We start from the raw sequence: 12,828 nt of genomic DNA on the forward strand, positions 1-12,828 counted from the left end.
CTAACCAATGAAAAAACAATGGCAACATGGCAGCACGCATCAATAAATAGAAATTAAAAAAAAAAAGAAAAAGCAATAGGTTTAAAAAAAAAAAAAAAAGGAAAAGGATGAAACTAAATACAGATTCTAGCCATGGATTTAAAAATCAGAAGTATTAGAGAATGTGGTGTCCTGCCAAGTTAAAACTGCAGTTGAAAAGGAACTTAAAATATTACAAAATAAACCAGTAGACTGTTACAGTTCACATTATAAACCCTGGTGTCCTTTTCCTCTACGCACCTTGGGCAAAAGGAAAGCCTGCTCAAATCTAAAGCCTGGGTGTGGGGCAGGAGGGGGGAAAAAACAACAACCAAAAAAACCAACAAAAACAACCCCATGACAAAAACAAGATTTCAGTGGCCACTTCCCCAAAAGTCCCTTAGCATCCCTGGTTGGGTCCTCACCCCCTCTGAGGATTTTGTTCATCTGCTCTTCTCTGCTGAAGATGGGAGGAGCTGCTTCAGTAAAGCCAGCCGCTTGTGTTCATGCATGTGTGTGTATTATATTATATATAGCCCACCTCGGTGAGGCATTTCCCATAGTGAAGCTGCAGGTTTCTTCATCACTAGCACGGATTCTTTTACAATGAAAGGCTTCCAATAGCAGTTCAAGCCTTAAACATGTGGCAAACCCTCCCCCCCCAACCCTATGGCAACCTATTTTCCTACCATGTTGCCTGCTCCCCACCTCGAGCTGGGGCAGTTCAGACAACCTGGGGTATGAATTCACTGACGAGAAACACTGAGCTCTGTTGAATGACCCCTGCTAAGCTCCTGACCAAATTCAAGCTGTGCACTACATCAAAGTCCAAAACCTCACTTAAAAATAAAATAAAAACCAACAAAACTAAAAAAAACAACCAAACAAAAAAACCCCAAAACCAAACAAAGAACCCCTCCCCCCCAATTAATAATTAAAAAAAAAAAAACAACAAAACTTCAGCAGAGAATGAGGTTTGGGGGTTTTGTTTTTCCTTCTTTCTGTTGTGGGAGGGGGCATGAGGCAAGAGTCCTGGTTCCGAAGTACACAACAGCAAACTTCCAAGATGACGAGATTGTCGAGGGGAGAGACATTGGTTTGTTGTATTGCTCCACTTTCCCTCCTCCCCCCACCTAGTCCCCTGCCCCAGACACCCTGCAGAGTGAGCATACAATGAAACTGGTTTGTATTTATAGATATTTTACAAGGTTAAATAAGAACAACAATAATAATAATAAAAAATTGAACACTAAAATGAACAGGTTGGTTGGTTTGTTGGGTATTTTTTTTTCCTCTTTTTAATTTTCTTTCCAAATGTGACCAGTGTTGCTGAGCAAGACTCAAATTACTGGTGACTTTTTCCTGTGCAGCTGGCTGCTTGGTACTGGTTCAGGTGGAGTTGGAGGCTGATGCTGTAGCTACACTATTGGTCTGAACTCGTTCTCCTGCGTTAACATCTGCAAATAACAGGCGAGAGGAAGGGAAGAGAGAAGAAAGAAAAACAACAAAGCAAAAAACCAGCATTACCTCCAAAATATAGACACACATGGAACAACAGCTATGACATTCTCTGCACTGGGAAACCCCCAACTCCCACCAAAATGCTGTTTCAGTCAGGATATTCTCCTGATACCTGGGGATACAGGTGGAGCAGCTCAGTTTGGGGACAGGATGTGAGTTGCAGGCTGGTGTGCCAACACCCACGTAGGCTCTAGAAGGTTCTGCAGGACATAACATTGCCCCCACAGTGGTAAGTTGCCCATGTTGCATTCCAGTAACTCTGAACTGCAAGACAGGGCAGACTAGCACCGCAGCAGCTAACGCATCACAGATCTGTGGCTGCTGCAAGGTTTGGTGTTGGTGCTGGGGTTTCCTGCTGTGAGGCCTTCTCGTTAACAAAGCTGCCTGTTGATTGTGTGAGTGAGTGCAGCCAACGAAGGCAACACATCTGCTTCCCTGGCAGAAGCAGCTTGTGTGTTAATGTGGAATTCATGCACTTGTTGCCTCAGGAAACATCTTTCAATTCTACTGCTTCCTTCTGTGTTGCTCAACCAAAGTTCGATCTGCCACCCTCTGAACTGCTGAAGCAGATTAATGTCAAGGCGTGAAACCAGTAAACAAAGTTTAGGCAAGCATATGACAATAGTTAGAGGATCAAGTCTCTACAGCAAATGGCCTACAACACCTTCTCTTCTCTGGGAGGAACAGTACTCCACAGAGAGTTAAGTCACAGAATCACTTTGGTTGGAAAACACCTTTAAGATCAAGCCCAACCATTGATCTAACTCTACCAAGGCTGGTGCCAAACCATGTACCTCAGCACCACATCTCTGTGTCTTTGAAACACCTCCAGGGATGGGGATTCCACAACCTCCATGGAGAGCCTGTTCCAGTTTTGAAAACCATTTAAGGAAGAACTTTTTTCTAATAGTCAACATGAACCTCCCCTTGTACAACATGAGGCCATTTCCTCTCATGTTGAAGTGCATTCCAAGAGAACACAGGGATTGCAAAGAAATACCCAAAGGAAATTGACTGTATCTGTGTTTCCATAGGTCATATACATTTGGTATTTTCTCTAAAATAATTGTTCTTAGTATTAGAGGAATTGGCATGGGAGAAAAAAAAAGTACACCAACTTCATCTGGAACCATTCTATGCAGCATCTAATTAGGATGGTGACAAAAAGTAAGAGGATGAATGGTTAAACACATGAAATACTCAACACAATAAATATGGGATGGGCAACAGCTATTAAGAGAGGTTTTCTACAGAGATTGTCAAGCATTCCTGCCACTTAGTTTAAGTAAAGTTAACTGCAAAGCCATCAACACTGCAACAGGGGCAAAAAATAGGAAGACTTTTTATCTCAGCACAGAAGAGGGCAGACTGGGCAAACAGTGCATTTGGAGAGACAGAGGGAAAAGGGCTCATAAAAAGAAAGAACAGATTTACTGATCACAGACTGGAGGACAGAATGACTAGTATAAGTAACAGACATGGCAAAAGACAACTGGTGGGCAGTGGGGGAGTAGTGGTACTTCTCCAGCACAGAAGAGGTCTTGAGGCAACACAGCCTTGGGCAATGCTGCATGGCCACCTGCTGATGAAACTGCTCTCGTCTCCTGCCACACTGACCTGACTGTAGGTGGAACTGCAGCCATGAGTGAAGGTATGGACACGAGGGAGAATCTAGAGATGGACAGTACTTGCCAAGTCACAAATTCAGTAACATGCAGTCAACAACATCAGGAAATCAAACAACAGCACCCAGCATACAAGGGACAAGTGGGAAGAAAGGATGATGTCTATTTAAAAAGGAAATGCTGAGGAGGACCGTGTGGGAAGAAACTGAAATCCTCCTGTGGGCAGAGGATGCCAGACAGCTGCTCTGGGGGTTTCCTGTTCCCTTCCCTCTCACCTCAAATTAATTGCAACCCCTCCCTCACAAAGGAATGGCCACTATTATGAGAAAGAAAAAAAGAAAAAGCAGTAAGGCAGCATGAGGATGTTACCAATGTTATCTAGAAAGCTACCCTTGCACATGAGAGATGTCCTCCTACATGGAGAGTTACCACGAAGGAGCAACTCCTAAATCCCACAAGCATGCAGACCAATGATGACCACGGAAATCAAAACCAAACCAGCTGGACAACTAATAGTCCACACTTTAAACTCTCACTGTGCCTGTCCTAGATTAAATTTTCAGGTATGGCTAAACTCCAATCAACACAACATCTGCTGTGCCTGATGCGAGCAGTCCAGCTGGAGTCTGTACTGCTGGCACAGAATTCCTCTGTATGTGCACAGAAAGTGCTGATATTTCATTTCCTGAAAGGAAATGTGCCTTTTGATCTCCTATTCCTGAAGACAGCAGAGGCTGACATTGTTACCATTACATTGCTACTGAGAAGAGATAAAGAAAAAAAACAAGAAAAGGGGCTGGAGCTACTTCATGTAACATATGCTCCTTTTCTATCATCACTCAAATGGGGGAGTTCCTGAGACATATACATACCACATGTTAAAAAGGAAATAAACCAGGTGATGTAACCCACCACCATTTATATAGGCTTTTTCACAGCAACATATAAAAGTCCACCCAGGACAGAGTGCAGAGCCTGCTCAAAGCTGTACCGGCTCCAAACAGGCAAGAAAATGCAGCATTTTGATATTCTGGATTGTTCTTTGACTCTGCATTGATGAGACATTGGGGGCAACAAAAAGAGGTTTGTTCCAACATCTCTTCACTAAAGCACCACAAAAAGAACACAAGTGGAGTTTACTCCTCCTCACCAGGAGAAAACAGTGTTTGGGCCTGAGAGAAAAAAATTGAGGCCTTTAGCAATGCTGCTACAGCGTCTGCTTTGTAAAGATTCCTGTGTCATGGTGGAAGCCCTGCTGGGGAGTGAAACTAGGAGCTGACATGCAGCCTCCAGTATGGGGCAGAGGACTACACAGCAGACTATGGCTTGAGGTCAGGGCAGCCTCTTTGTCCTGAACTACCCATCTGACACCTCTGCCTAGGGGTGCAAAGAAACCATATTGGGGCTTAAATGTCAGCTGCTTTCAAAAGTTCTTCCAGATGGCAGAAGTATCTCTCATTGATGTAGAGCAACTCCTCTAATTCTGTTTTTCCCTGCAAGCAATGCCTGAACTTTCTTGGAGGGCAGGTGACACTCTTCAGAGACCTCCTGGAAAGATGGGGCTACAGTTCAGAGACACAGACACCAACTCAGTCTGAGAAAGCCCATTAACACTAACAACAACATTAGCTGGCTGGATTTGTAGTGCTCCTCATCTGCAAAGATACAGAAACCAACCCACCACCAGCCTGGGAATTCTTACAGGACAGCTGATGAGGCAAATAGGAGGAGGAGAAAAGCCTGGTTTTCCTAGTGTGGCTGTGTATGGGATATAGAAATCCAGAGCTTGTGGCAAACTGGTGAGCCTGAAGTATGCAACTTTTGCTCTTTGAACTGACATGAGCACATCCCTGTGCACTGAGTTTGCAGACATCTCAGTAAATTGCTTGCCTCTCTTGTCCTAGTTAAGGAATTAAAGTTTTCCAAAATTCCTTCAATGGGGCTACCCTGAATGCACTCAATCTTATTTTATGGAGCACTGTAGTGTTTTTCAGCTGCCACGCATGCGCAGGTAGCACCAGCTCTAATCTCTTTTGTTGCTGAAAGTTCAGGCACGCATTACATTTGGGATTACATGGGATCAGTGCAGTGGGATGCCTCAGCTGGTGACCCCAGCATCCCTGCTGGCACAACACCCCTGCTGACAGCAATTACGCTCTTCCCGTCTTAATGCTGACTAACAGAGAGTTAACTACTGATGCTGGCTGATCCAGGAAGAAAAAATGTGTAGTCATGTGAGCAGTTACACATTCAGCTGGGTCTGCATGCTCCCCTCTCAGATGCTGTGGCTGCACAGATATGAAACCATCCTCCTCCAGAAAGATCAAGCCAGCACCCACATGAATCAAGCTGCAGTGGGATTTTTCATCAGCGGCGGCCAGGATAGTTCACAGAAAGCTGGCACACCATTTCAAGCAGAGTCCAGTAACTCCCTTTTTCCTTTTCCTCCACTTTGATTTAGATGTGCCACTAACAGTAACAATGGACATTTAGATGAATTCAAGGCTTCACACACTGACTGCAAAGCCAGGTTCCATTTGTACAGTTCAGCTTTAAGCCTCAAGAGAAGAGGAAATTTACAACAAAGGCATGTTTTTAACACTCAGAAACTACCTGCAATAATTCCCCTACAACTGTGATCATGATTACTGTTACATCAGTGTTGAAATCACCACTGTGAATCTGTCAGTTAACAAAGATTACTCACTTTCAGTAACTTTAAAAATGCAGATGTGTGCCACCTTGGTTAGTACAAGGGCTCGTACTGCTGGCTTCGTGAAACTCGCCCTGTTAACTTGCTATGTTGAAGAGCCAATTTTTCTATCTCAATACCACACCACTGCTAAATCTCCTGGCAAACGCTACTTTGGTAGATTTTGGACAAGCAGACCTAATTTTTCTAGTTATTTTCCAGCTATGACCCTACCTTGGTGCATGACAAAATGCAGTACTTCACTTTATCAGGAAGCTGAGATTTTGACATGGCTGCACACCAACATGTCAGCTATGAAAACGGAGTAGCTGTCTGCAACCAGGTAACAACAACCCACCTAGATTACCTACAGTGATGCTCTAGCACGCTGCACTTCAATGTAGGTGCACCTATGTCTCAAAGCTTACAGAGTAGGCAACTACCCTGGACATAACTAGGGACACTCAAAATACAATTACTGATCCTGTGTGCTAGAAGGAGGCACAAGTTATACACTAATAATGTGAATTACAGTTACATCTAACTTGCTTTGCCCTTTGAATTGCCTCAAGAGCTACGTTTTGTTGCACTATCACCACTCAAGAGTAGTTTCTGGATGTGTACTGCTTAAGTCACAGGAGCAAATATTTTGCAGGAAAAGTCTCCTGCCCATTGGGATGTCCTGGATTAGGTGAAGGAGTTGCTCCTATGCTGCTTTACCAGTTACTGAAGAAATAGAAATTCAGTGCTCCAGGATGGGTGGGTGGGGTAGTATAGGGGAAAGAAGGGTCCTCTTAAAAATATCTTGCTAAGTGTGTAACACCAGCATGCACACAACAGATTAACAGGACCTAATCCTAAAAATCACAGCTCTGATGAAGTGCCCAGAACCTCCTGTGAGAACCCCATGTGAGTAAGAAATTACTGAGCATCTGTGCTGCAGATACCCAAAGCTGCAAGTTGCCCAATACTGAACTTTATTTCACAATTTCTTTCCAGGCTGCTAGGATACTTTTCTTTGGCCCTTGAACTATGAATCAGAGGTCCTACCCCAACTCAGCAGTGCTTGCAAACAGGTGGTTTTAATATATTGATGTCAATAAGTTGCTGGGTTTTGGAGTTTTTGTTTGCTTGGCTTTGTATACGTCATATTCAGGACTCAGCCTAACACATTTCCCCCCACAAGAACTCTTGGAAAATGCTGGGTGAAAACAGATTTCTTAACCCCACTGATTCCTCAAAACTTGTATCTTGGCAAAGAGAACTCCTAAAAGGCATGAAAAGGACATTAAATGAAACAGTAATTCTCAGAAGAGCTAAAAATATTTTTTCGTGTTTGATTTTGTAGTTTTTTGATCACTTCTACTACTTTATCTGCTCCCCACTCCCCTGTTCTCAAGCAACAGATGCACATAGAAGGGAAACAGAGAACATGACCATTTGCAAAATACGGCCAAGTGTGTGAAGCAAACACCCTAAATCTGAAACCAGCAATTTTGCTTTCTCCTAAATTTGAAGCATATAGATTGTACAGGCTGTATCTTTTATCTATTGCAACTTTATTTTCAGAGTCAAGCCTCATCTTTCAAACCTGGGTGCATCTATCCATCTTGAGTATGAAAATATTCTCTATGCAGCACTGGTTGGACCAGGTGCGTCAGATAGGAGGCACATCAAGCTGCAAATGCTTTCCTGCACGTTTCAAGGATACGTTTTTAATTAGGGCTTGTCCTTAGCTATCTTACATTCAGTGAGTGTCCTGCACCTCAGAAGTGGGGTTACAGCCCTTGTCCAATGGGACTGATCTGCATCCAGGATATGTATTGGAAGCACACCCATTTTGCAGCCTACCTCTGGCTGCCCAAGCCCTGAGACAGCTGGCTGGTGTGCTGACTCAGGGCTGACTCAGAGGAGGAGCGCCGGGTACTGAATCACCTCTGCCACATCCTGCTGCACCTGGGATTTTCTCTGAGAGTCTTGCAACTGATATCACCAGGCTTTTAAGCTTTCACTGGAAACAGAATACACTATGGAGTGGGCTAGAGGCCAACAGTCAGCTTTTAAAAGGTTTTGGATAGAAACTTGAGAGGGGACAAGAGAGGTAAAAAAGAAATTCACTCAGTGCTTTGCGAAAACCCAAAAGCGTTTGCTTCTGCCTGAGGCTGACACAAGCAAACATGGTAAGAAACAACTGAAGCTACTTAGATGAAGCAGTACATACAACTGACTGAACTCCCAAACTCGACTCTTCAGTGCTAATGACTTTGGGGAAAAAAATAAAATCCTCTCCATCCAAGCTCCATGGAGGTCACATGTACTAAGCCAGCTGCTTCTCTTCCTAAGCATCACAAATTCGTGCTCCAAGTCAGGATTAATTTTAGACTGGCTGAAAGCTCAGAAATTAGGTGCAAGCTAATCCACAGAATTTGCTAAAAAACAGGTGAGAAAATGATTTTTTCAGTAGCGGAAGTCTGAGTGAGAAGGATCAAACTAAACTCTGCCTTCAACTGTTTAAGTATCCTGAGTTAGGATTTGGGTTGGTGACCTCAGCTAGCACCCAAATGGCCACCTACCAAGACCAAATTTCAGGTGATGCTGAACAAATCCTTCTTCCCTGTTCACCCCAAGGGTCAAGGTGGCTTGCAGGCCTCAGCAGAAGGAAGGTGCCAGCCCAGAGGCAGCATGGTGGGGAGGGAAGTAAGCAGTTACATTTTCTCACCTGAGGCTGCTGTAGCGTTTGTAGGGGTTGAAGCAGCTGCTTGGTTCCGGGCATGAGCAGGGATGAGGATCGAAGCCAGAGATGGGTTACTTGACAGTTCTAGAAGGGAGGTGGAACAAACAAGAGTTAGCTCATCACCTACAAAGAGCCCCGCATGCAGGCCCAGCTGCTTGGGTTCCCCCCCATAGCAGCAACCTCAGGCAAAACACATGCCCTTACAGCCAAAGGTCACATTCCATTTTCTTCTTTGCTGACCAACAAGAGGAAACCACAATGCTATTTGGCAAGACAGCCTCCAGAGTAGGACTGTCGTAACTACAAGTAGTGGTGCAAGGCAACTATTTCTTAGAGAAAGACAGTGGCTTGGGAGCAAAGAACCAGCCAGGCCTGATCCTTATCAAGGACCTGATAATGTCATTTCCTTCTGAGCACTGGAAGGACTCCCTTCACAAACTCACTTGCAGTCAAGTCTCAAGGAGAAGGTTGACAACAGCAGTGCTGCTTTGGGCACTGGTTCAAGCAAGCAAGCAGCTGGAACAGTTGCTCCAAGAGCTTCAGGGATTTAGTTCTCTGGTTCATTCAAGCACCCCTTTCTCAAGGACTCAGGAACTCAAGACCAATCTCTACTTGACCAAGGCCAAGAAGAGGTGAGATGTCCTTTAAATCCACAAAGAAAAGCAAAGGGAATTGGTATGCTGGGCAACTTAAATAAACCACAAAATGATGCAACCATTCTTTCTGAAGATAACCAAAGGAAAAATAGTCATGTCTTGTAGGCTCCAAAACTAATACAGCTTCAACATGTTTCAGAAGGAAGAACAGGCATCTCACAGCCACAACTGTGGGAATATTAAGGGCAACACATCATCAACAGATGACAATTTTCTGGCACCCTTTCAAGAGAATTTAGTGCCTTGCAAAAGGAAGGACTAAGCTTAGACAAGACAGGTCCTGTTTATTTCAGAAAAAGGAGTGATTGGCTGTCCCTTGATAAAGCAACATCTGGTTAAAAGGATGTGAACAGTCACCTCACATAAGGAGGCTGATGAGTTTTGGAGCTCCTGGAGGTCACCTGGAGAAGTGAGAATAGACACCTTTTGCACAAGACCTCCAGATAGCAAGGGCTGTACAGAAACCCATCCAAATCACATCAGGTGTTCAGTAAGGGTTTTTGTACACAGTCTGAAATTATTTTGCCTCATATTTAAGCGGTTATTGCTTTTCTTTAACATGAGCTTTAAATTTAGGGCCCAAAGGGATCAGTAGACTAGCTGGTGATTTATTTTTCCCCCCTCCCCCCATTAAGTTACATTAGGCTTCTTTACTGCTAGGAGGGCCAGATGTAGAAGGCTCTTGCCTGCTTACAAGCCTCTTATTACTACGTTTTGAGACTGCATTTCAGAACTTCAGTCTAGAACCAAAGAGAAGTTACAATGCTCCCCATATATCTATTCTGTAACACTCACTCAGGTCTAAGACTGAGCTAGTCCTTCCAGACAGTCTCAATACTCACAGCACTAATCTTCAAATCCATATGTGACTATTTCAGAATTCATATATTCATAACATCATTCAGAATTCACAAGTCGCCATTTTAAATGGGAAAACAAACTGAAGAAACAGGAATCCTCAAGTGTTGAAGCTGAACACCAGTGATAAATCCATACTTTAATACTATCTTGAATATTAGCTGCTCTGCATTAAAAAAACGTTATTCCTTTAGTATTTTTTCCAAAGATACTTCTCAAATCTGTTGTAACTGGGAATCTGCTGTTCGAAAGTTTCTACCACCTCAGCATTATTTTCTGCTCATCACTGGCAGCAACACAGGGCTGTGACTGAACCAAAGTCAGAGCTATAACTTCAAGGAAAACAAATCACATTTACTACCTCCTGGTGCTAAGTGGTGCTTTGAGGTTGCAGCTATAGAATTCTTGCATCACTATAGCCAAAGAACCATTGCAATGGCACTACAAACCCACTCTCCTTCCTCCCGTATGTTCATCTAATCTAATGCTGTCAGAACACCTCCTTATGCAGGGCCAGTTTATGGCAAATACACTGGGTTTTGTTCTTTTAAAGGCAAATATAACCATTTCTCTGAAGCTACCTTAAGCAACTTGCATAAAGACTAGAAGACCAATCCTGTTCCTTTCTCAAACCCCACATTATCTTTGTTGGTATGAAGTTACTTAAATTCAACATGCTCTGAATTGTCTGGATGCTTCACTTAGAAGAGCAAGCCAATTTAGACAAGAAATAACCAAAGTAAACTGAACTCTTGGCTGAAGTTTAATAGTTTTGTTTGAGAACTTGTTTGAACTTTTGTTCTATCATATTTTTGCAGCCATCTCATCTGGAAGGACAAGACATTTCAACACCAAGGAAAAGCTTGACCTGTGGTATATCTAAAGCCTATATTGTAAGTATTGAGAACCTTTGTTCTCAGTGATTTCCAGCACATCATATGGAAAAGCTGTTGAACTGCAGCCTGCTTATCTACATCAAACTTGCAATTCAAGGTTGGGCTAACTACAACCAATAGTGCTGCAAGAAGTTATTGTGATCAAGGTAATCCAGACAAAGTTTTCAGCACCATGTGAGGAAAGCAGCTATACCAATTTATTTATGAGACTAAACTCCCCTTCCCATCAGTTGGGAGAAAAGCTGTGGCTTTCTTCTGATCCAGTCATGCCATTTGCAGCCAGTTTACACCTCAGATAAAGAGCAGGAATGAAATTGTCCAGTTTTGCTAGAACACAAGATCATCTTTGTGTCCCAAAGGCAAGAAAACACAGCTTGGAAACACTGCAGTGCTCTTTTTCATTGTTGTTATATTTGATATATCAACACCCTCAGAATCCCCTGCAAAAATGAGTCTTGTGTCACATTTGCTTTGTCACAATATCAAACTTCACAAGTAACTCCAAGTTATTCTATCAGTTTCTCCTCAACCTAGAAGAGTACAGGAAGCAGCACAAGCTTCCTTTTCCTTTCTTTCCCCCTCCACATACCCTGACCAGAAATATTCCAACTGGCATGCAAACTGTCACACTAATGATTTCTGGTCACACTGAAAGAGTTTGGTTAAAAACAAAAGGGTTACTAAATTAAAAAAAAAAAAAAAAGGCACAAAACCCCCTCTTTTTAAAGGTCATGACCTAGTCTCAAAAAAAAAAACCCAAACAAAAAAAAAATCAACCCCAGAACACCCAACAAAACCAAAACACTTCAGCAAAAAAGTAATTTGCCATTGAGAAGTCTGATAACCATTCCTAAGTACTGAATCACAGATAAATCTTAGTCTTTAATGGCCAACATGGAGCGACAGTAACATCTGTGCCCCAGCACAATCGTTGACATATTACGAGACATTTAGGAAATGGCTGTCATTTCACAGATTGTTTGAAAATTCAGGTTCCAAAAGAAAAATTGCTTTCTGTCTTGCAGGTCCAACAGCCATTAAACTGCAGCTCTCAGGCTAGTGGAGAAACCTCTTTGGTCAAAGTAATTTTTTCAAACCCCAATTAGGCAGATAACATCTGTTTGAAGACTAAGGGAAACTTAAAAGGCACAGCATTAAGAATGACCAGATAAAGCTCTCTTCAACAGATGTCATTTCTGCAACAAAGTAAGCACCTGCAGGTCTCACAACTAGTGCATCTTCATGTTCCATATGCTCCCACTGATCCTTCCCACCCCAGCTCTATCTGAACAGCATCAGTACCCAGATCAGCAGATTTGCCGCTTTCTGAAAATCAATCTAAGACATCCTCAGTGGTCAGATTCATGTCAGTTCTAACAGCTTGGTTTTCAGGCCTTCTGCAGCTACCTCCTACTTCAATTTTAAGCAACTGGTTATAGCCAAATAAAACATTTATTCTAAAACTTATTATTGCCTGTTGAAAACAAATGCTGTTCAAAACAAAAGGATATCTTTCGTTACTTTTAAAATTACCACAGATGACTTGACATGAGTCATTGTCTGATTTCCAATGCTCTGAGGCTTTTCCCAGTTGGGATTTCTACTTTGGACTAGCCAATTTGACGGGACCTTGCACAGTCTGGTTAAAGAGTGAGAAATGCCCAGCGGTCACAGGAGAAGCAAAAGCTTCTTTTTTATCTTGAGCTTGCAATTAGGCTTGCTGCTGCACATTTACTAACTACAAAGCTCTTAAAAATCACTGTGGTAAGCCATGTATTAATTTATTTTAAAAAAACTCCTAGTTTTGGGTGGGGTTTTTGTTGGTTCA

The 12,828-nt window shown here is 42.8% G+C and overlaps 1 protein-coding gene across 2 annotated transcripts in view; it reads right to left on the bottom strand.

The window, feature by feature from the left end:
* Positions 1-1,363: 1,363 nt before the first annotated feature.
* GSK3B (glycogen synthase kinase 3 beta) overlaps positions 1,364-12,828 on the bottom strand; it is a 145,508-nt gene continuing 134,043 nt past the window's right edge. For both annotated transcript variants that reach the window (XM_054400487.1, XM_054400479.1), the window contains 2 exons: positions 8,576-8,674; positions 1,364-1,475 (listed from right to left, as the gene is read on the bottom strand). In XM_054400487.1, coding sequence (XP_054256462.1) covers positions 1,408-1,475; positions 8,576-8,674 — 167 coding nt within the window. In that variant the 3' untranslated portion in view covers positions 1,364-1,407. The remainder of the gene's footprint in view (positions 1,476-8,575; positions 8,675-12,828) is intronic.

This window comes from Indicator indicator, chromosome 1 (assembly GCF_027791375.1).
Source record: "Indicator indicator isolate 239-I01 chromosome 1, UM_Iind_1.1, whole genome shotgun sequence".
Classification (NCBI taxonomy): Eukaryota; Metazoa; Chordata; class Aves; order Piciformes; family Indicatoridae; genus Indicator; species Indicator indicator.